The 25,781-nt window shown below is 36.0% G+C and overlaps 1 protein-coding gene across 2 annotated transcripts in view; it reads right to left on the reverse strand.

Moving 5' to 3' along the window:
- LOC131071519 (glutamate-1-semialdehyde 2,1-aminomutase, chloroplastic) overlaps positions 1-25,781 on the reverse strand; it is an 80,257-nt gene that overhangs the window by 49,030 nt on the left and 5,446 nt on the right. For both annotated transcript variants that reach the window (XM_058007418.2, XM_058007417.2), the window contains exon 2: positions 11,680-11,853. In XM_058007418.2, the coding sequence (XP_057863401.1) occupies positions 11,680-11,847 (168 nt within the window). In that variant the 5' untranslated portion in view covers positions 11,848-11,853. The remainder of the gene's footprint in view (positions 1-11,679; positions 11,854-25,781) is intronic.

A 25,781-nucleotide genomic window follows, 5' to 3' on the forward strand; every position in this document is an offset into this window, starting at 1 on the left:
TTTCCTGTCAGTCACACTCCCAGCCCAATCTGAGTCTGTAAATCCGTGTAGGTCTAGACTGACTTTCTCATATTTGAGACCAAGGTTTAGAGTACCTTGTAAGTATCTCATAATGTGTTTCACTGCAATCAAGTGGATTTCCTTAGGCTCACACATAAACTGGCTTAAGGCATTGACAGCATAACAGAGATCTGGCCTTGTATTCACCAGATACATCAGGGACCCAATCATCTGTCTGTAGAGTGTGGATCAATGGAATGTGACTGTGCTGCTGCTTCCCTAAGTTTGTGTAAATTTGTTTCCATGGGAGAGGTCGTGGGTCTGCAGTTATGCATTCTGAATCTCTTCAAAATGTCCAAGGTATACTTTCCTTGGTTTAGTATAATATTGTCAGAATTCTGCCATACTTCCAATCCTAGGAAGTAATGAAGGAGTCCTAAGTCCTTCATATCAAATTCTTTGGATAGATCATTCTTGCATTGATCTATATGATAATCATTTCCTGTGATTAATAAGTCATCAACATATAAAATCAACATTAGCATATCACCTTTATTTCTTTTGTAGTAGAGATTAGGATCTGCATCATTTTTATAGAAACCTAGTCCTGAGAGATAGGTGTCAATTCTTTCATACCAGGCCCTGGGGGCCTATTTAAGCCCATAGAGAGCTTTCTTGAGTCTGCACACATGAGACTCTGCATCATAATTTTCAAATCCTTCAGGTTGTTCTAAGTAGACTTCTTTTGAGATCTCACCATTTAGAAATGTTGTCTTAACATCCATTTGGTGTACCTTCCATCCTTTTGCTGCTACAATGGCTAATACAGCTCTCATTGATGTATACCTAGCAACAGGTGCAAATGTTTCTTCATAGTCTATTCCCTCCCTTTGTGAGAAGCCTCTGGCTACAAATCTGGCCTTGTGTTTCTCAATACTATCGTCTGCAACATGTTTGATTTTGAATAACCATTTAGATAAAACCATAGATTTCTTGGTTGGCCTAGGAACAATCTCCCAAACATCATTTTTCATAATGGATTGATACTCTTCAGACATGGCATCCTTCCATGCTTGATGTTTAAGTGCATCTGAAACATTGTTTGGTTCAGCTTTAGAGAGATCATTCATCAGAGCAACATAGCTAGTGAATTTATTAGGTCTTTTGCTTTCCCTGAAGGTTCCTGAAGGAGCAACAAACTTCTGAGCTTCTGCTATAGTCTTAGTGGCCCATAGAGGTCTTTTCTTGACGTTTTCTCTAGGTGGGATTGGAGTTTCACCTATAGTTTCTTCAAGATTCTCCCTCTGAAGCTCAGGAGTAGGGTCTTCTTCTATGTTAGGAGTGGGGATATAGATTTCAAGCTCTATTGTACTTAGGGCTCTTTTGAAGGCTAAGTCTTCTTCAAATATTACATCCCTACTAAGTTCAATATTTTTCTGACCATGTATATATATTCTATAGGCCTTGGATGTTTCACTATATCCTACAAGTATTCCCCTTTTTCCAGAAGGTTCTAGTTTTAGTCTTTTCTCTTTAGGTACATGTATATAGATAGGACACCCAAATATCCTAAGGTGGCTAATATCTGGTTTTAGTTTGGTAAATACTTCCTCAGGAGTTTTATCTTCAAGATGTGAGTGAGGACATCTGTTTTGTATATACACAGCAGTGTTAGTTACTTTTGCCCAAAGATTGATATTTAGATTCTGATCAAGAATCATGGCTTTGGCAGCTTCTACAATTGTCCTATTTTTCCTCTCAGCTACCCCATTTTGTTGAGGATTATAAGGTATTGTTAGCTCCCTCTTAATCCCTGAGTTTTTACAAAAGTCTCTAAATAATTCTGATGTGTATTCCCCCCCATTATCAGTCCTTAGGGTTTTGATTTTATTACCTGAGTAGTTCTCTGTCAGTGATTTAAACTCTTTAAACCTACTAAGGATCTCTTATGATTCTTTACACTTCAGAAAGTAGATCCAAGTTTTCCTAGAGTAGTCATCAACAAATATTACATAATACAAACATCCTCCTAGAGAGGGAGCAGACATAGGTCCACATACATCAGAATGAACTAACTCTAATACTTTGCTTATTTTCCTAGTACTATTATGGAAGGCACCCTTGATATTTTTACCTAGGGCACATCCCTTGCATGCCTTTGAATGATATTGCTGCAACTTGGGTAAACCTGTGACAAGGTTTCCCATAGATGACAAAGCTCTATTATTCAGATGGCCTAGTCTTCTATGCCAGACCTCATTTGCATTTGTTGCTTCGTGAATCGGGGCTAGGTTGGGCTATGTGCACAGCTCATACAAATAGCCTCGTCTTTGACCAATGACTTTAGCTTTCTTGATGGAAGACATTCTCGGCCAAGCCAACACCTTGTTATCCATGAAGGTTATTCTGTATCCATTATCTTCTAGGGCTGATATGGAGACTAGATTTCTCTGGATGCCGAGGACATATAGTACTCCTTCGAGTTGCAATGACATACCTGTCTTCAGTTTGATGGTGCAGGAACCAATTCCTCTAACTAGATGTGAGGAATCATCTCCAATGGTTACTTCCTCATCATTATCCTTTGTCATGGAGTCTAGCACTTCTCTAAACCCTGTAATGTGTCTGGATGAGCCACTGTCGATCACCCAGGAATTGGATTTATTTGATGCATGGCTTGTAAGTGCTGAGTAGAGGACATAGTTCTGGGAGTCATCTTCCCTTTTGGATTTTCCTGCTCTGGCAAATGTGGCTTGTTTGGCTCTCTCTGGACATTTTGAAACAAAGTGTCCGAACTTATCGCACCTATAGCATTGAATATGTGATAGGTCTCTTTTTGAAGTGTTCTTGCCTTGATGACCCTTCCTCTTCCTAAATTGCTTCTTCTTGGTTGTCTTATTTGAGTTTGTATTTAGAACTTGAAGGTCTTCGTCTATGTTCTTTTGTTTCATTCCCATCTTGTTCAATCTTGATTCTTCTTGGAGACAATCGTCCCTTAATCTTTCAAACTTAGGATATTTGGACCTTGCACTGATGCCTTGGACGAATGTGCTCCATCCACTAGGCAACCCATCTAGAGCAATGAGTGTTAACTCTTTGCTTTTGATCTCATAATCCAGAGTTGCTAGTTCATCTCTTAGAGTTGATATCCGCATAAAGTAGGCGTTGATTGTCTCCCCCTTGTTCATGGTGATATGATTTATTTCTCGTTTTAATACCAGAGTTCGACTTGTATTCGATATCTCAAATGTGCTTTCAAGTGCTTTGAACATTTTATAGGCTATCTGATGTTTTCTTATGATGGGCATTATGTTGTTTCTCACCCCATCAGCTATTATTTTGATGGCTTTTTCATTTCCTTCAATCCATGTGGTTTTGTCAGGTTCATTTTCAGGTTGATCATTTTAGTTTGAACAAATGAATCCACTTTGTTCTCCTTTAAGATCATCTGGATTCTGAACTTCCAGGCTGAAAAGTCATCGCCACCTCCGAGTCTGTCTTCAAATTGGATAGCGCTGGCCATTGGAGAAATGTGATGTAGTATATAACTTTGTTCTTAAATTATTCACAAAATTGAATAGCCTCAAGTTTGATCAACTTGGCTCTGATACCATGTAAATGTTATTGCAATTTCCAATTTAATGAACAAGTTATATACTAGGTAGTGTAATTTCTATTTTGATATTATTATTATGACAATAATATTATCGTCTTTCTTTTCTGCAAGTCTGAAGAATGAACATGTATCGATTTCAATGTCATTCCTCTTCTTTTGAAAGATGTATATATATCAAGGCAGCCACGATCAAGTGGCACCTTGATCGGACGTGTCCTTTAGACATGTCCGACCAAGATGTCACTAGGTCGTGACTGTCCACCGATTCACTTCGGTGTTTATGATAACAAACCGGTGCCATTTGTATATGTTAACAGATCGTTAAACACACCCGATAATGAATCGGTGTCAACATAAACAATAGCAATAACTAATAGCATTAAGATCGACGCTTAACTATGTTAAGTAGGTCGTCGATCTAATCCTTCTTTATCCAATATCAATATCATAAACAAGATCAAAGTTACAATCTGATAAACATATTCAGTTCGGAAAGCATAAATCAGATAATCTAATAGCATAGATGATTAACAAAATAAAGGAGATTAATGAGTTAGGAAAATCTTATCTTGCATAAGCTACTAATGCATTAACAAGAAGAAGAGATTTGTAGGACGGATTACTGCAGACTCGCACTTGAGAAAATTGTTGACTTGAACCTGACAAACATTCCTAAAGGAATGGTTGATGATAGGAACATACTTGATTCTGAGTATGTTGAAAAGAGAGTTGATGAAGCACCACTTCCATCAATCCAATGGTCACAAAAAGAATGTACCTCCATTCTGGATAGATTCCAACCTGTTTTAGCTAACACCAATGCTTGGCTCAAAAGTAATGGTGTTAGACTTATCAAAATCAAGATTGGCAAAGATGATGATTCTACAGGGCCTATTGGACGCAAATCTGAAATCAAAGTTGATAACAAGGAAGGTGCACCATCTTCCACTACACAGATTAAGTTAAGAGTTAGTAGAGCAATGGTAATTCCTCCTGAAGAAGTAACAGTGAAAGGAAAAGAGAAATCACAATTTCATATTTAGGTTATTCATTCTAAAGATCCAGAGGAAGAACAACAACAAGATGATGCTCCTAAGTCCACAACTTCGGAATCACCTCACGAAATTCCTTCTCATATTCCTTTGGATGTGCCAATGTCTCCTCTTGACACTGATGTGGATTCTTTTTCCACCGTTCACATTGCTCCTATCCCATTGAGTGTGTCTGCTCAGAATGTTATTCCAATTTCAGCATCAGAACCATCTCTTGATCATCCTCATGAACACTTGTTAAACCTTTTTTATGAGAATCCTGCATATGTTTCTTTGCCCAGCTTGTCATGGATAGAAATTGATACCACCGCTACAAATTTTGAGAAGTTCATGATGGAATCATCACATCCTTTGCTTGTTGAGCAGGTGATGATTGTCGTTAGATAGAAACTTCTCCCAGGGTAACAACTGTAATCCAAATGGAGTCTGTTTCTTCACCACCTCCAGTTATTTTTTAGACAAATTCGATGGCTTTACCTCCATGGATCATTTCCTTCACTCCTAAGAGAAAGAAGCAAGAAATTTCTCCTGATATCTTTGATTTTCAGCACCTTAAAAAGTCTAAACCCAAGGCTGCTAAAAGGGCTAAAACAATTTCAAGAGTGATAGTAGACAACGATAGAATGAAAGTTGCAGAAATTGTTGAACCAATTGTGGACAAGCCACATCAAGAGATGCAAGCTTCAGATTACAGAATCACAAAAATGGAACTTGGTAAGCAAACACATGCAGTTGTCATGCATGATGCTCAACACTGAGTGACTTCATTAGTGCAGCGATATGATAAACTCCTGGCAAAGACAGACAAGCTGAAAGAGGAAAATTTCAAGCTTATCTCAATGATCCAAAAGATCACAAAATCTTTCGAGGAAAGGATCAATCCTTCAAATTCTTTTGTCTCAGAAGAATCAGTCAGGCAAATTGAACGAGCTGCTCAAATGGCGCATGCATTTGATTCTTGGGTAGATCATCTTTCTGATCAATGTGTTCAAGTGTTGAAGGAAACGTTCCAAGTGATGGTCAAACTGGGAATGACCAAGGTAAGATTGAACTAGACTTTTGAGGCTTTAAAACAGAATCTGGAAAATATTGAGAGCAACTTAAGAGTTTGGCATAGGTTGCCATAAGGAAAGCTAGATGTTCTACAAGAAAATGACATTATTCCTTCCAAAACAATGTATATAGAATTTGGAGAACTTCTAGAGAATAAATCCTTTGTTCTAAAAAAACTCATTCAAGAAATTGATGACACCTCGAAATTGCGCATGGAAATGGTGCAAGATGTTTCTCGTTTTGAGAAAATCGCTTGTAAGATTGTAAGTCAAGATTTGTTATCTGAAGAAGTTCTTTCTGACTTGAGAAGAAATATTCATCACAAATTGGAAGTTGAACAGTTTTCAGTTACATCAATTCAAGCTTAACCTTTCTACAAGAAATTCAAACTGTTCTAGAGAAACATAGACTTATAGTTCTTAGCTGATGTGATGTTGTTGTCAAAACGGTTGCTGTTGCTGACAATACCCATGAGCCAAATCCCGATGAGTTGCAAGGAACAATCCAAAAATTTGAAGAATACATGGCTCAACATGCTACTGCATAAGTGTCTTTTGACACTTAATTTTTATTTCAGAATTGTAAAATTGTAGTTTTCTTTTCAACAAGTTTACATGAAAAAACAATTTTGTAATTGCAAGTAGACTCATCACTTGCACTTTTGTAATTACAAGTAAACCAATTACAAGTCAATTTAGAATACGACTTGTAATTTTGAATAAGTCTTAGTTAGTTGTTGAATAGGTCCAAGTTACTTGGAATCCTCCCTTCTTTTTCTCAAGCCTCTTCTCCTATAAAGAAGTGTGGGATTTCAGACTTTGTGTTGAAATCTTTCTTTGTTCCCATTGTGTTCTTGTGTCATTTTCGGATATATCTTTGTGCTTACTTAAGGTTGTGGAAGGTTGCTTAAAAGAGCTTCACTCCAAATAATTTTAGACTTTGTGTTGCAGATATTGAGGGTGAAATTAGTTTAAGTTTGCAATTTGAAGTTGAGAAGTGTTGCAAGACTTTGTGCTTGTAATAATTCTCATATACAGTAGTTTTAGAGTGCATTATATTTGTAGACTTTGCGCTGCTATACACTGCACTTGTTCTTAAAGTTATCATTATAAAAGGGTAGATAGGACTGCACATATTCAAGACTTTGTGCTTGATATTGTTTTTTCGTCCCGGAGGAGGTGACGGAAGTCTTTGTGCTTTCAGGAAACTTCATTTCCTCTCTCTTATTTAACTTTATAAGTAGTTGTTATTTATTTTCAATTGCTGTTATTTTTCTGTGAAGAGAAAATAATATAGTCTTTCTTGAAAGAAGAAGAAAGACTGTTGTCTCACCCATATTAGATTAGTTTAGTTTATAGATAGGGGTAGCCTTCCCTAAATTGGGAGAGTTTTACACTCACACACTGTGGCTGAAACCATAATTTTGCACATCCCCCAGGGGTACAAAAAATTCGCCCTACAAAAGCCATTCACCACCCAAGTAGAGGCCATCCTTTCCACAATATCCCACTTTGAATTCCTTCACCCACAATAGGTAAGACAAAGCCAAACTTTCTACTCCAAGCATAGTGCACACATAGTTTGAGGACTCTACAAGAACTTGCCAAAACCACAAGTCCCTAATCTAGCAGCACCAAGTCAACCAAACTAGTGCATTGAATCAAAGTAATTGGCCAAAACCTACTCCAAGACTCATCAAGTCTCAAGCTTGAACTCTCAAGTCCTAAGCTTAGACTCTTGTGGTGCTTGAATATAATAATCATGCATTGTTTAGTGAAAAATCATCTTTTTTGGTCATTTTTTGCTCTTGTTTTCTCATTTCATCTAATGAACCATCAACATAGAAAGAAGACGATTTGAGAAGATATTTTTTAAGGATTCACAGTTGATCAAATCATCAAACAAGTAACTATTATTTTATTTTATTTTGTCTAAAAACAACTTGAAAAACTAGGGGATAAAAAAAATTCCATAACCCCTCATCCATTATTTCCTAACATTTTTAGCTTCTATGTGCATTATATTTTTTGTTTTAAAATGCTTATCATTTTTCCAGCCACTAAATTTTTGCAAAACCGTGCTATTTTTTTTTCCATGTTAAAACAACATTGTCAAGTTCAAATAATTGAGTGGTATAAAAGATCCTACATGGAAGTATGGGACAATAGGAGTTATCAAGGGACAAGTCACATGTAATGAATGCATGTAGCCTATGATAGGAGGAATTAATAGATTAAAATATCACCTTGCTAAAATACTTGAACAAAATGTGAAGGCATGCCCTAAGGTGTTTGAAGAGGTTACAAGAGAGATGAATAGCCTACTTGCTAAGTTTGGAATGAAAAAAATGGAATTGCAAAAAAACGAGGGAAGCAATAGCATCAGTGATGAATCAAAATGTTTCTACATCTTCCTTAGTTACCCCAACTCCAAACATTTGTCATCCATATTCCTTTATTGGTGAGACTCCTATGGGTTCTATTTCTAGCCATATTCCTTGATCATACCAAATTTCTTTATTCCATGCAATGTCCCAAAAGCATAACCCTCACTTGAAGGTACCACTTTGAATAAGGAAAGACACTACGAAGGTAAAATGGAAGCAACAAGCATTTGGTACTAAAGTAATCCTTAAATGTGACAAACAACCCATATTGGGAAGGGTTGGTGAATGCATTAACAATTGTTGGTAAGGGGTTTAAGACTACAACAACTAGAGAATTGAGTGGGCCATTGCTAGAGGAAGACAAAAAATAATCAGCTTGTGGCTGATAGTCAAAACAAAGTGTGAAAAAAGGGTTGCAGTATTTTATCAGATAGAGGGGCAAAATAGGACTCTTCTTAACATTTTAGTGGCTTCTATTAGCACATTGGTGTTCGTGAAGTTTGTAGATGCCTCACATGAAATCAAAAATGTAGAGACTTTGTGCAATCTATTCAATGGGGTCATCCGGGAGATTGGGGTCGAGAACATTGTCCAACTTATCATGGACAATACAACAACATATGTAGCCGCAAGAAGACTTATTATGGAGAGGCATCCTACTATTTCTTGGATTCCTTGTGCTGCATATTGCCTAGATTTACTGTTAGAGGACATAGGGAAGATTAGATGGGTCAAAAGTGTGGTTGAAGATGCTAAACAAGTTACCAAATTTTTCTATAACCATATTTGGGTCCCTTTTTTGATGAGAAAGCACACAAATGGCAAGGAGATTGCACAATCAAGAGTGACACGATTTGCTAGCCACTTCCTCTCTTTGCAAAGAATTCTTGGTGCAATTCCTCATCTCAACCAAATGTTTGTGTCTAATGCTTGGTTGGAGTCTCCATTTTCCAAAAATGTTGAAGGGGAGAAGACTGCAAGAACAGTTTTTGATGGCTTGTTCATCAAAAGTGGAGAGGAATTAATCAAGGTACATAAAAAATAAAAGAAACAAAAAATTTATACAAAATTATCTATTTGTTGTTTTCTTTTAAAGGGTTAATTTTATAATTATTTCAAATTTGTTTTTAGTTTTTTAGGTGATAGAACCTTTGGTCAGGGTTCTTCATATATGATGGATGGCGACAGCATGCCTATGGGTTTCCTCTATGAGGCCATGGATAAACCCGAAGAGGCCATTTGCATTACTATAGTGGGAAACAATACATAAAATCATTTGGTGCATCATTTATTGGAGATGGAAAAAACAACTTTACCAGCTGATACATGCCTTAGCCTGCCACCTAAACCCAAAGTTCTACTTCTCTAATACAATTAAGGCTGATGAGGGGGTCATGGTAGGGATTATTTCATGCATTGATAAGATAGTGCTAGATGTTGAGATAAGAGACAATGTTCTTGATGAGTTGGAGGTGAGATTTACAATATCTTTTTTTATGAATTTGGCAATGTCAACTCTCTAGAAACATCCATTTTACATACATAACAATTATCTTGCTATATTTAATCCATCTATTCAAGTTCTACCAAGGTGCTGAGGGGAGTATCTTTTCTTCAACTCAAGCAATTCAAAGGAGAGAAAAACAACCAAGAAAAAAAATAATCTTTTAATTTTAGCTGAATACTACAAGTAGAAATTAGAAACTCAATTCTTAACCTTTTTTACTTAGTTCTTATATTTTTTTAATGCTTTTCTGTAGATTTGTGGTGGGAAAATTACACGTCAAATCTTCATAAGCTAGTCATCTATGTTTTGTCCTAGCCCTATAGTCTTTTTGGGTGTGATCACAATTAGAGCTTATTTGAGAGCATTCACACGAAGAAGAGAAACAAGTTGACCCAAGAGCATCTCAATGATATTGTCCCGGTTCAATACAACCTCCATGTTTGAACTAGAAAGGTGGAGGGCATTTCACATGTTTCCATTGACTTGGATGAGTTTGATCCTAATGGTGAATGGGCTGTTGATGAACAAAATGATGTCCTTACTAAAGAAGATCTTGCAGAATTGGACAGAGGAGCAGAAAAATTGGATGCAATGAAGGAAAACTAAAGCACTTTTGAAAAAACAATCTGTCATTGTTTTGATATTGACTTACCTTCTAGTTCGAGGCCTAAAAATTAAGTTACACTATGAGGGGAAAGAGGAAGATATAGATTGTGTTTTTTTTTTTCATTTTGACATATCATCATATGTAAACAATTATAATGCTGTTATAGATTTATTATTTATAATTTTGTTGTATTACAATGTATTATTCAACTTTGAAACTATAAAATTTCAAAATTTCAAAGTCTGAAGATCATATGCCGTGTAATGTTTGAATTATTACAAATTGATAGTCAAAGTAGACTTTTATGTTCTCTAAATGCATTCATTTATTTATTTTTGTGTAATTATGAGGTTTTCTATTTTTTGCCTAGTCTGTGTCGAGACTCAAGACCATGCCAAGTCCCAAGTCTGAGTTAAAAAAATGGGCTGCTGAGTCCAAGTCCTATAACTATGGTGCACACAACCAAGACCACACTACTTCATCCTTACAAAGAGACCCATTTTAAATTCTTACAGTGCAGACCAAACTTTCCTTGGTCTATCATTCTGCTCAGTCACATGACTTGTACTTCGTCCTTTCTTCAAAGAAACTATACCCCAAATTTAACTCAGGACCTTGCACCTTACAGACAAGTTTTCAGATTCACACATAACTCTAGTGGCATAAGCTCAGCAAATCAACTTGACAGTAGACGTACCTATATACAGAATTATGTGAGATTGATTTTGTGAACCCAGAAATGAAGGTCAAATCCTCAGTTAAACATACTTATAGGAAACTAAGTGTTTTCCTCCACTACATCATACATCAATTCTCCATACAAGCATCAAGTTAATTTTTAAAATGTCTTATTGATCTTCAAATAATTTTCTGGGTTTACATCTTACTGATCTTCAAATAATTTCCTGGGTTTATATCTTATTGATCTTCGAATCTTCTTCTGTGAAGCCTTCTTCCCTGACTAGTGCTGGTGCTTATTGCATTACTGCCGCCTTTATCACTTATACATACATCTAATTTGAACAAAGAATTGAATGCTTTCTAATTATTGATAAAAAACTGGAACCTAGTTGACAAAATTAATTAAAAAGAATACTTATCACGAGCCCCAAAAGTTTTGCAGCCACTATCCATTTTTCTAATGTTCTCTTTAGTTCCAACTTGTGTGTTTTCTTTCCTATTGACTTCACCTAACAACAGGTCTAGCTCAATGGTACCAAAAATGCATTAACACACAAGTAATTATCCAAGAAATGTGACTTTGGGGTTATCTGAAAGCGTTTCTGAGTGACTAGAAGAATTTTGGCATAATGAATATCAGTGCATAATTACAAATCAAAGTTCGTACATGGTGACACAATTTGGGTATCCTAATTTTATAATTCTACTTTTTACTTGGAGTTCAGCAGTGCTAGCATACAAACTGAAAGAAAAGACTGCAGATCTTGCAAAGAGTACCTTTTCATCTGCGTGACCAATAATTGCTGGACCCCAAGTGCCAACATAGTCAATATATTCATTTCCATCAACATCCCATGCATGCGAACCTTTCACAGAATCAAAAAAAATTGGTTGCCCACCAACTGAATTGAAAGCCCTCACTGGGGAGTTCACGCCACCTGGCATCAATTCCTGGTAAAACACAATACCAAGTTGAACTAAAAGTAAAAACAAAAAAAGGTATCTACCAAGATCGTTATATAATATATACATATGAAACAATTGGTATTGTGAGGACAAAATGCCAAAAACAATAATGTAAAACACTTAAGTTATATTGAAAAGAAAGGGGTAGGTGTAAAACTTCAAAAAATTAGATATTAATAACTTCCCAAGCCGTTTGGCAACTTCCTGATTGGAATGACTAACATTGAACAATCAAAACAAAATTATCCTGCTAGTAAGTTTTGACAATACTTTACTGATGTTTTTGCAGAGTCATTCTATCAAACTTGCTGCTCAAAATCTAGTACAAACTTATGTCTTAACATTGTTTCCAATAAAATTAATGCACAAATAATAAAATTTTGAATACAATAAAAAAAATTACACAATGGCATCCACATAAATAAATTTGTGTGACTTTGAAAGTTTAAAATCTTTAATTACAAAAAAAGTTTCAACAAAATAAGTTTATTCTTCTTGGAGATTGTTGAAAATTTTGCAGCTTTCCAGTCTATATGTCCATTATTGATGGAAAGAAACCCTCCAACTTTCAATTTTTCAATGTGGCAATAAATTAAGGACAAAAAGACTCTAGAGATCAAAAAAATGTGAAATTCATATTTTCAAAGTAGGCATTTCCCAAAGTTTGAAAAACCATATGCCATGTAGATCACAGGGCCAAGCTCAAGTCCCTGCATCCAATAATTTTCAAGCTTGCAATTTTCTGCCTTTCAGACATCTGAAACGTTTCTAAAAACAAGATAATCACATATTTGAGTGTCTCATTCTGTAATATTCCCCTTAAAAAAAAAAATTATTTTTTCAATAAGATTACAATGCAAACACAATAACCCGTTAAGGTTAGAGAAATATGCCAAAACAACTGAAAGGGAACCCTTCCACCTTTTGTTCACCGAGAGCCCAATCTAGGAGGGTGAGAACATACGGTGTTCCAGGGATCGTTAGCACCATAAATTGAACTGAAATTACAATGCACGGGCGGCAAGCCAGCCCCTTCTGCTTATCCAACAAGATGGAAACTAAACTACTTGGCGATGGACCAGCCAAGGAAACAACAAGGAAATTCAGCTCAATCACTCTACCGCATATTTCAGCGGGAGGACAAGAGTTACAAAAACTGTATTACTAACAAAAGGCGGCTAAGCCAGCCTCTTCCACTTTGCAGTGGACAAGCAACACTCCAGTAATGGTTAGTAGTACTACTACATAACCTTACAATATAGAATAGACGATTATGAATGATGTCCAACATTGATTACAATCATAAACAGCTATCAAAATAACTTCTAGTAAGCCACTACTACTGAACCAAATCTGAAAGTCAATAATGCACAATTCCAGCTTCAACCGGCAACACCAAAATGATAACAACTCACTCAAATCCACACTAAATCACACCAAATCTGAAACAAATGAAATAAACAACATAGGCAATCAATCTCAAACCTCAAACCAGCAACATGGAAGCTCCAAAAGTGATGCACGCAACCCAATGCACCTCCCAAACGGTACGGCCCAGCAGCAAATTTTGATTTACAACTATAAATCAAAATCTCCGTATCCCAGTCTACAACTTGGTGAGTTATATCACCCAGGGAGTAAGGATGGAAAGAGCCAATACCCAGAACGATATGGTCAATAGGCAGGGAGATATAATCAAAAGATCGCTTCAGCCACCATGTCCAGCAACACCAAAAAATCACAGCAGCAAACAAAAGACTCCGGAAACTGAAAATGCACACTGAAAACTTCACCACAATCCAACACTCAACTAGGTACTATGTTTCAACTTTCAAGTACAAAACTGGCTAAACTAGGGAGCCACAACTTCGAAGCTCAAGTTCGCTCACCATTCCAACAGCATAACAATATGATTTCTTCAAGATAACCAAATGAGAGGCCAAGCACCTGTATTTATAGATTTTTCCTTCTGAAATTCAAATGCAAATGGCACCCAAATTCATTTGAAACTCACTTTATTTCATTTTCATGTCCCCTCAAGACATGGCGCCCACTTTACCCAGTCTTCCTAGGCAAAAGTTCGAACTTTTCCTAGGTGAATAATTTGCAACTTACAATATAATAAACACATGAAATTTGCCTCCTTTTTCTAGCGCCACTAACTTAAGAAAAATAATAATATTAACAGCAGACATATATATCTTTTTTTTCCCCAAGTCGCCCACAATAAAATTAATCAGTAATAAAATAATTAAATATTAAACCTTAGGATAAAGAAATAATATTTAATTAAATAACATATAACTCCAATACTGATTATCATCAAAATCAAGGATGAAACTGAGCAATGAGAACCATTGAACTGAACTGGATCAGAGCCCTACCCAAGACTGCCAAAAATAGCAATGCTCAAACTGCCACTTACTAAAAATCGTAAGTCATGAAATACTGCTCCGAAAAACATGATCTTCGCACCCAGAGAAAGAGCTTGAAAAACTCGATAAAACTCTACCATCCAGTTAGCCAAACCCTAACTTACTAAAAATAGTAAGTTCACACTTCAACGTAGAATCAAATGCATGTTATGCCACCCTGAAGTTCATGAAAAACCCAGAAGGAAACCATAAACAGAACTAAAAAATTCCCTCCTGACAACCCCTAAAAAGCTCGTGTAGAACTCCACAAAAGTAGGAAACCCTAATTCTCCTTTCCAAATAGCCTACGGGTCTCTGGAATAGGCCACTGGATCACTGAATGAGCATCACTGAGAAGGGGACATTATACATTCCATATGCTCTTAGACAAAATATGTACTCATCAGTGGATAATAGGCATCAACATGGTATTTGCTTATTTGTGTAGACACTTAAATCCAATTCTGCATTTTAACCTAACATCCTGCATCATATCTTCACTAATTAATTTAATGAAATTATTTAATTAACTTCACTCCAATAGTTAATGAAATAAATCCTATTTACATTTTTTTAATAATTATGCTAAATTCCATCATCAATTATTTAATTAATTCCTATCACTAGTTAATTAAATAATCCTATTTATTTAATTAACCTAGCCTAACCTTTCTTTTGATTAATTTTTAATTTGAACCTTATTATTTAAATTTTAATTAGTTAAGCTTATCCTTTTCCATTTGTTAATTAAATGAACCTAATTTATTTAATTCATTGTCTTGCACATTCCTCCACCACTTCAATTTAAAAATAATAAGTCAACCCTTAGTAGAATCCAAAAATACTCCTTGCATTTCCACCCTTCACTCAAATCAAGGTAATCTCCACCATCCATTTTTCTCAATCCTTGTCTTATCTATTTGCACTTATCCCAAACCACCACTTGCAAGCATCTCGTTTCTCCATGCACTTTAGCTGATCTCAACCCTCCACCTTGAGCTTCCCTTGAAAGGTAATCAATCCTCACCCTCTAATCCAAGAGCTAATCTCACCCTTCCATGTCTCCATCCCAAAAAATTATAAAGCCCCCATCCTCTAGCTCATTAGTGGAAGACAAGCAAGTATATGCTCCCCAAATACTCGGCAAAGAGCAATCATGTCAAAAGTGTCATTGTATCAACCAAGCCTCCCTACAACATATGGAGTAAAATTGTTTCTTCAACAAGACTCTAAAACGCTCCCACTTAGATATTAGTGGAATTCTTCTTGGCTGCAAAGAAGTTTTATGAGATTCACAACAAGTGAGTGAATAACTAGATAGTTTTAAGTATATCAAGGAAGCTCACTCATATGATTCCATCTTGTGCAAACTAAAATAGACCTCTAATTTTACAACATGTTCACATGATTTCTCTAGATTAACTTTCAGTATCAAAAGGTGTATATCATTTTTTATCTTTCCCTTGAAATGGAAAGTGTTTCCACCTGAAGATGTGTGTCCTTGTTTAAAATTTATCTCCTTGGGTCAATCTTAATTTTGTCACACAATTCTTCAAGGACATTATGCATGCCTTGATAGTTTGAACTTTTATGCTCTCCTTTACAACACATTATAAAATAATAATTTTTTGTATTTTTTTTAATGTGGTCGAAGAGTGGGAGTGAGCATTAAGAGTTAGTTTAGGGGGTGTTCACATGAGGAGCTAAAAATTAGCCGATAATTTTGGAGCAGCTGAGGCTTTTCACAAGGCCTGAATTCACTTCTAAGGAGAGATGCACATTCCTAGTCTTGGGGATAGGGGGATTGTGACTAGCTTGACTCCTACTACTCAATCCATCGAGATGACTACTGTTGATGGTTCCATAAGTCGCTATAGGTCTTGATCTTGATCACAATTGCCTTTACCTAGTGGAGGAAAATCATTTGGCTCCTTATATGCCTTGTCTTGAAAGTAAAGTGGGCAGATGTCTCCTCATATCCCACACCCTACAACAAGACACATTATGAGAAAAATCTTAAGTTAAAGTCGCTTGCCATGGTTTTAGTGAATTTCATTTGTGGCAAGACATTTTTCTGGCATGAGTGGTGTAATGTCCCCTCCTTGATAGTTATATATATAGCATAAATGACACAATTATTATTATTAATTACCAATGCATGATTATTTGGAATTTATTAAATATTATTATTTAATTAATATTTATTCTTATAAAAATAAATTAATTATATAAACATAATTTACTTATTCTTAATTGTAAACACAATTTATGTATTTAAAATAATAAATATATAATTTATATATTATATACTTGATTAAATAACATCTGGGCGAGAGCAAGCAGTCTGATTGTACACTCCCTCTAGCTGTTACCCCAATGTGCACTTTGATAGATCTGGTGGATGATGAGGAAGCTGATCTGGAGATGGAGTCACTGCCTCCTCCGATCCCTCCTGCTTCTGCTTTGCATGACCCAGCCACCACTTTTGAGTTTGATGAGAAAGTACTGAAATGGGTTGACAGACCACAGGGCTGGATTGCATGGGTAGAATCTACCAGGTGATGCTTTTTGGAGGGTAGTCATTTTCAAATATTTTGTATGTAACTCTGTATTCTTTGATGATATAACTGGTCGAGCTACCTTGTGAGATCTATGTTCTGTACAGCACATGGATCTGCTACTGTGACAATTTTCATATGATGTGCTTAACTTATAATAAATATAAAAAAAAAACATCTGGCTCCATATCGTTAAAGATTACAATTGGTGGTCAAAGTTAGTGACCTCTTCTAAACACCAATAGCCATATCATCATTGATAATTACAACTCATCATTTCTCTCACTATAACGTGTAATCGATTATTAAAGAGACATAGCCGGCAACAATCAAAGAAAGATGGATATTGGGAAAGCAATAACGATTAAGATATATTCCTAAGTATTATGTATTCACTAAAATAGAGGTTATTGTAATGGATGGAGGGTCGATAGTCAGCGATCTATATTCAGCAGATGAAACGATATCTGATAGGCATGAGTATTTGTTTTGAAGAGACGTGGAATAGTCAAATACCACGGACCATGAAAAGTGACTTCAAACGATGCTAATAAAAATATGACCATTTTACAGCCTGTTTTTAACAAAAACGTGGGTTTTTTTGCAGATTTAAGGGTTTTACAGATATTTTTTTAAAAACATGGTATTTTCTGTTCATTTTCTGAACAGCAATGGCTAGGGTTGCTGGCCTGCAACCTAGGGTTTTTGACGGATTCCAGACCTGGTTTTTTTCAAATTTGCAGAATTTTTTTTGAATGATTTTCAGGTTCTTTAACTTTTTACTATTTTTTTACAAAAATTGAAGGTGTTGATTGTTGTTTTGGTTTTCAAAAAACATTTCTAAAAAATTTCAGTCAAAATTGCAAGCTCCTTCATTTTCCATGACTTCAGATAGCGGGAGAGATGGCTTCATTGCCCAATAATGTGTTGGAAGGCAACCAGAGGTTCAATGGCAAAAATTATAACACCTGAAAAGAGCGGATGCTCACAACCTTTAAGTACAGTTGCATTGACCAGATTGTCCCCAAGTAATTAGTAAAATGGAAGAATTTGCCTTTTCAAGACGCCACATGGGAAGGAGCTGAGTTTTTTGATAATCCAAGTTTAAATTTTCTTGAAGCAGGACTGTCATGTCCCCTCCATTCAAGCGGCCTAATTTAATTTAATTAATAACAGTATTTTAAACACTCTATTAATAATAATATTAATTATGTAGTAATTAGAAATTAAAAAAATAAAAATAAAAATAAAATAAATCAAATAAATTAATGAAAATTTTCTTTGTTTGGGCCGTTGCCATTTGTCAAGCTGTCGGCTGATATGTTTTGCAAAATTTCACTCAAACAGGTAATAAATGGGGGTTCGCTAGCTTCCTCCAAAAGACTGTTTGAGGATGACCCATACACCAATGTGAATTTATCTGCCCTACAAGACAAAAATCTCAGAAGACATTGGCTAGGTAGGATGTCACCCCTATCTCGCCTTGTGAGCTATTCCCTCACTGGAAATTTTAGCAAGGAAATAATTGAATTGACTATTTTCAGGTTTATATTTTTTACAAGGAGAATATTGCTATTAGAAGACCAATCTGTGCCACCTTCAGGCAATCTTATACTCAGAACATCATGTTTTGGGCGATCTGCTATGTATTTTTGACAATAACAAAGTAACCTACACTCAAGATGTTAGATTACAGGCACCAATTTCACTTCCAAGTCGCTGCCACCAGGCCTACAAGCGATTGAATGATACAACACATCCTGTAAACCCAGGCGGGCAGATCTGTGCTCAATCACAACAAGAGACTACTGAACTGTAAGTTGCTTCCAAGCCACTGTAAATCAATTATAGGTCTGCATCCAAGGGCCATCGCCTCTCAGACATTGTATGTAAGCATTACTACTAGTCATTGAGCATGCTAAATAATGAAGATCTAAGATTTCTGATATGTTGGTACTACAGTTGGTAAAATCAGATCTGAGTTTTCCATTTTGTTTAATATTTATGATGTTGTGGTGATTCCATATATGCTGGTGATATTACCCTGTTGTGTAAGTCTGTCTGAAAGTGTAAGAGAAGTGAAACTAATTTCCTAGCCCAAGTTATTACATATAAGATGTTCCAATCATTAGAAGGTTATATCGGTCATATAAGGTGCTGTTCCACTATTTTGGAAGGTTACATCAATCATATAAAGTGTCATACCAGTCATCAGAAGGTTATACCAGTCATATAAGGTGCTCTTCCAGTATTCTGGAAGGTTACATCAGACATATAAGGTGTTGTTCCAATTAACAAAAGGTTATATCAAACATCAATAGTGTTGTACCTGCCTTTGAAAGCATTAGTAAATCTTTTGAAGTGCCTTATCAATGGTCATATTGCTTTACATCTTTCATTGTTCACTTGTGAGTTGATTTGGGAAAGCACTAATTCTGAAAATTCACTTTCCATCTTGCATATCAGTGTTGTCATCATTTTTCCCATCATTTGATTTAAGAAAATTCAACTTTTTTACTGTTGTCATATTGATTTCTAATCAGACTTGAGTGTGATTTAAAGTTATTTAAGGTTTTTTGTGAAGTTTCCAACTTGCTAGTTGCAAACAGCATTTGTATTACAAGTTTAGTTGCTGTTCCAGTGGGGTGTGTTCTTAAAAAAATAGGAAAATACAAAAAATAACAAAAATTATAAAAGGGAGATATTACACCATCTAGCTTCACAAGTTGCTACCAGGGTTACTTGATCAAGAGTTGGATTCCATAGTCATTTACTATAATAATCAGAGTTGTGTCAAACTATCGAAGAATCTAATGTTTCATGACATGTCCAAGCACATAGAGATCAGATATCACTTCATCAAAGAGAGGATTCATAAGGGAGCAGTGCAGCTCCAATAAATCACTGATCAGCAGGTAGCTAATATTCTGACCAAGCCCTCAGCAAAAGGGAAGTTTGAGGCTCTTGAAGATAAACTTTGGATTGGTGCAGAATTCCTTCCTCGCTAAGAGGGAGAGTTGAGTTTTTAGCTTGGCTAGAAACTGCCACATAGGCCTAGTGCAAACATGCAGGGAAAAGATCATGCGGTTGAAGTCAGTCTATTTTGCATTTCACTTTTAAGGACTAAAGTGAGAGTCTTTTATTTTGCTAAATATGTCTAATAAATTGTAGACAGTCACTAATGACTTAGACTTATCTTCCATCTCATCCTCATAAGTAATAAGGATGATTTTAGTAAATAAAAGCTGATTTTTTCTAGATTAGATTTTTCAGTGAATTAATATAAAGATAGGAGAAGGATGAAAGTTTCATATACAAATTGTCTTTCAAAGGAATGAAAGAGTTAAGTTGTTTGAAGGAACGAAAAACTGTGTAACAAAATAGTTCGTGTTGTTGATTTTTATGCAGCTGTGAATTGCATCAGCTGTGAAGGTTTCCTTGTAAGTTTAAGTTGCCGAGTCAGGTATGGGTGTGTGGGTACGAAACACCAGTATGGTAGAAATTGTTTTGGGGTTGGGTACGTTTTCAGTACGTATATATATATATATATATAAAAAAATAGAATTGAAATTAGGATGTCATATACCAATACATATGCTAAACAAAACCATTACAAATTTCAAAGTTTGAAACATAACATACTAATTTAAATTCAGTTTTCAATATCAAAAAGATCAAATTAGAATCTCATGATAGATAAGTTCTAAGTTCACTAATCAGCACTTTAGGTCTTAAGAATATCAAAAAGATCAAACTAGAATCATTAAACATTTCAGCATCTAAAAACGTGAACCCCGGATGTACCCATGGGAGATTCGTTTCAGAATCCAATTCCAGTACGTTTCGTACCCAAAACCACCCGAAAAATCTCACAATTCAGCAACTTGGTTGTAAGTTTATTGAAGGAATAGAAAACAAGTTTCAAAGTGTAATTATCTATGCATGCTTCCACATTCGAAGATTTCATTATTGTGTGATTTCTGCTAAATGTTATTTAACATTAGGCCATAATATCTAGGTATTTTGAAAATTCTTCAAATTGATCATTAATGACAGTGCAGGGTAACTCCTCTTGAAAGTCTTACTTCAACCAATAAATATCCTTTGCATAATGCCACTGACCTGCATGTAGCTGGTTGGAATAAATCCTAAAAGACCAAATCAAATTGTTGGAAGATACATGATAAAAATTGTGTCATATATCATATTGGGATATATTTTGTCCATTTGCACAGCGCTCTGTTAAGTTTTCCTATTAAGTTTAACGTCACTAAGTTTGACTGAATCCTGCGCAATTTAATACATCTTGATCTTATAAACACCTTCCGAGGTGAGCACTTAATTGATTGCCCTATTAATTTTAGTTCTCTTCAATTTGAAATACTAGCCTGTGCAAATTCGTCTTAGAATGATACTATCTCCAGTAGGCTATGGTCAGGTAGAAGTGACTGCCATGATGATGACCTGGATTCAAGCCTTGTTGGGAATGTTCTCTGTATTAATGCAGCCATGACAATGTAACCTAACCCAAGGAGGCATCAATTTAAGCTTGAAATTGAATTCCCCGTGATCTAATAAGTCTGCAATGAATGTCTGTTGTAAAAATAATAATGTATTCTTTGTGTGGTATGGTTTTAAATTTTAATCATTGATCAACTTGTTGTCCTCAATTTTTGATTTCAAAAATTGGACTATCACATGGAAATTTTTATTAAAAAATGAAAAAAATTACTCTATGGCACACTTCCCGAGGTAGAAATTCGCCCCATCCTTGGACTGGATCGATTGTTGATCCATCCCCAAGCTACGTTTTGAATTTCGTCGCGTTTCGAGTCCGTTTGCTATGTTTTTGCTTCAATGTAGGGGAATTTTTCGATAATTACCAATAACTAGTAATTTGTTTTTTAAAACCCCCTTGAAGCTTTTGGTCTTGTAGGGGAATTTTTCTCCAATTACAAGTTTTTGGAAACTGGTAAAAAGGGTTTTAAAACCCCCTTTACTAGTAGAATGACTTAACTGTTTTATAAAACTTGTAAATGGGTTTTTAAAACCCCTTTACATGTTTTTATGACTTAAAGTTATATTTTATTTTTAAATAGAACTTGTAAATGGGATTTTAAAATCCCTTTACATGTTTTAAGTAAAATCACTTGTAAAGGGAATTCTATTTCCCTATTACAAGTAATTTAACTTGTATTTCCTTTTCTAAAACCCGAAATTTGCCTTAGAGGCAAAAATATGAACATTTTGAAAACTTGTTTCATTTTTAAAACCCAAAATTTCTCCCATGCCTTTGCAAACTGATTTGGGTTCGAATTTTTTGGAGGAAGGATAGGGATTCCTTCCAAATGCGGATTTGCTGCAACTTTGAAGGATTCAAACCCTTGTTTTACGCATCTATCAAACTGATTATCGCTATTTGTCTTCTTCAACGTTTTTTTTTCTGAATCATGTATTTGTGCCATTTGCCATGGTTTGGAGGTTCGAATCTACTCTTTCCTAAGGCGTTTTTTATTTAATCATAAATGCGTTGGATTTCAAACTTCATTCAAACCGTTTTGTGCGCATTTTTGGGGAATCGATTTGCAAAAACGCCCTAAAAACCAGTCACGTTTTTTGCAAGTTTCGCACCTTTCTCATTCAAGGTATGCTTTCAATTCAAAATCATTTTTGCTTTCTCTTGTATTTAATGATGAATCAAATCATTTTCGAACTACTTCCTTGGCATTATTCATGGCATTTTTATAGCAAATCGGTTTTTCTTTGGTCACCACGCGTGGCTAAGTTTCTTCCTTTGTTTAAATTCTATTTAAAGGGTTTCATCTTCCATGTTTGGTTGACTCTACAAGCTTGAATCTCTCCTCATCTTTTCAAGGTAATTTTTATTTTTGTATTTCTTTCTTGTTTCTTTCCTTACATCTTCTTGTTTAAGTTTTGGTTTTGTTCATGTTCATATTGGGTTTATGAGAGGAAATTCCCCATTTTACAAAGAAATTTGTAAAGTAATGTGTTCTTCCCCATTGAAAATTCTCCTTCTTTACTTGCATTCGGGTTTTAGAAACCCGATTGCAAGTAAGAGGAAAATATGTGTTCTTCCCTTTTTTTGGACAAAGACTTAACCTTCTTTGATCCAAAAGATCAAGTTTCAAAATAAGAAAAATATGTTCTTCCCAATTTGCAATCTTCCCAATTTGCAAAGAAATTTGCAAGTGTGAAAAGTTCTACCTCAAGATGCGTTCTTCCCTTTTTGGACAGAGACTTAACCTTCTTTAGTCCAAAAATCAAGTTTCAATGACGAAAAAATCAAGTTCTTCCCAATTTCGGGTTTTGAAATCCGGATTGCAAGTTGGAAGTCCTTCCCATTTTGGCATGACAAAGTTCCAAGTGATCTTCCCGAAATTCATTTTTACCTATCCGCTTCCAATTCCCTCATCCGTACTTATCATCTTCATCATTTCCCGCATGCCTAAATACCTTTTTCCATCCATTCCTTCGATTTTCAGTTTGTAAATAAGTTTGCATTTGGATTTAGAAAACCAATTGCAAATGTGTTCTTCCCAACTTCCAAACTGAAAATTCATTCTCCTCCCATTTATTCATGCTTCGTGTTTTGCAAGTATAATTGCATTCGGAATTTAAAACCCGATTGCACGTTTGCACTTCCCTCTTGTGTACTTGCAAAACATGTTTCAAAACCTGAAATAAGTCCAAAGCTTATTTTTCCACCTCTTATATCTCCTCTCACAAAACCAAAATACGAAAGTTGAACTTTCTCATTTGGAGGAGTGAAAATGTCTAAAGATACTGACTTTGATATTGCCTTGATACTCTTGGATTTACATTGCAGCATTCCCAATTGTTTCCAGATGACAGATGTATCATCATCTCCCACTCCAAAAAAGATGAAATACAGGTATGATAAATACCAGAATGAAGTTCTGCAGTCACAGATCTCCTCCTCCCTTGATCATATCAAGGATACTGAGATAGGGCATGTTGACATGTCCGAATTCATACAAAGGATTGAAGATCCGAAGGAGGGTGATATGCAACGGTTGCTGGACAGCCATATCCATCATGCCGCATCCTTTCCAGTTGCTGCCCTAGAACCAAAATTTATTCTAGCATGTGCTCATCATTTTGACAAAGAGACACGAGTCATTAGAAATGATGACGGGGAAGTGATCATTCGCCTGGATGCAGAAGCTATAGAGAGGGTTTTCAAAATACCTTCCGAAACCATTTATATAGAGATCTCTAAGCAAAGTGCAGCTGAATACTTTGCCAAAAGGGAGAAAGACTGTAAGCGTCATATCAACAAATGGATTCATGAACCTCGCATTGCGCTTACCAGATGGGCAAAGTTATATCGGTCTGATTTCAAGAATGAGATCGGTGATACTATTACTCTTCTTAGCCGTATGATGGGATTGGAGCATTCCAATGTTTTTGAACCTTGGATGTACCAATTTATTATGTTAGTAAGGCAGTCTCAGCACATCTGTTGGGGTGAAATAATCAGTGATGCTTTGTGTGAGCAACTTGCAGTCGTCCCTACTACCTTCACCTTCTACATGAATTCATATCTCGTGTATATTGCTGTGTCACTGGGACATTTCCCAGGTCTTTCCACCAAGGGTGACCGCATGCTTGTACCGGTTTGGGAATACTATGATCAGTTGCCTCTAAGATCAAGTAGGTCTCATTTCAGAAGGGTTCAGGATGCTTTCTTTGGTCATTATTTGTGTCAATTTGACAAGAACCCAAAAAACAAAAGAGTCTCAGATGAAGCATGGGAAAAGGTGAAAGAATATGGTTGTTTGTTTCTCCAATTTCCAACTTTTACCTACATGAGAGTTGGATGCTATGGCGGGCAGCCTTACATGCTCCCACGGTACCCAACAGATAAGATTATTCTCATGGAATTGGGAAGGCAGATCATGGCTATGCATACACACCAGTTAGTTAAGCACAAGGTTGGCATGGGTATTTCTTCCAACAACCCATTGAAGATTGGTCAATATTCTCTAATGACTTCAATCAAGGCCAGGGCTATGGAGACTGAGTTGCAGGAAATCAGACTCAAAAGATTCAAACCTAGAGCTGATTTCGATTATCGAGGCATGAAGGAGAAGATCAAGAAGACTTTCATCCATGTACACCGGATAGAAGCTATCTGGGCTGATCTTCGTACCGAAAAGGAGATTCGCAAGATGGATTACTGCCGACTCACTGCAGAACAGATTGTGGATTTGAACCTCGTGAACATGCCACAAGGTATGATTGATGATGGTAACGTTCTTGATCCTGAGTTTGTCAATCAGAATGTTGATGAGGCTCCGCTTCCTTCTATCCACTGGTCCCACAAGGAAGGCACTTCTATCTTGGATAGATTCCAGTCAGTTCTTGCCAATACCAATATCTGGCTAAAGAATAATGGTGTCAAGCTCATTAAGATTAAGGTTGGGAAAGAAGATGATTCTACAAGTCCTCTTGGGCGGAAGTCTGAAATTCAACTAGACAACAAAGAAGGTGCATCCTCTTCTAGTACGAGGATTAAATTGCGAGTCAGTCGTGCAATGGTGCTTCCTCCTCAGGAAATAACAGTTCAAGGCAAGGAGAAGCCACAGTTGGAAATTCATGTGATTGATCCTGAAGCTTCAGAGGAAGAAACTCAATCTGATAATGCTCCTCAGTCACTTTCTACAGAGTCTCCACATAATTCTCTTTCTTCACTTCCTATTGAGGTACCCATGTTTCCTCCTGTGATAGATGTGAGCTCACAATCTGCCCCTTCAGTTTCAAAATCTCCGCAGAACATCCTCCCACTTTCAGCAGCAGAACCATCTCAAGGCCATCCTCAGGAAAATTTGTTGAATATCTTTTTCAGAAGATTCTTCATATGTACCTGTGTCTGATATTGATACTTCTATGCCCTGTT

This window comes from Cryptomeria japonica, chromosome 9, assembly GCF_030272615.1.
Source record: "Cryptomeria japonica chromosome 9, Sugi_1.0, whole genome shotgun sequence".
In the NCBI taxonomy this organism is placed as follows: Eukaryota; Viridiplantae; Streptophyta; class Pinopsida; order Cupressales; family Cupressaceae; genus Cryptomeria; species Cryptomeria japonica.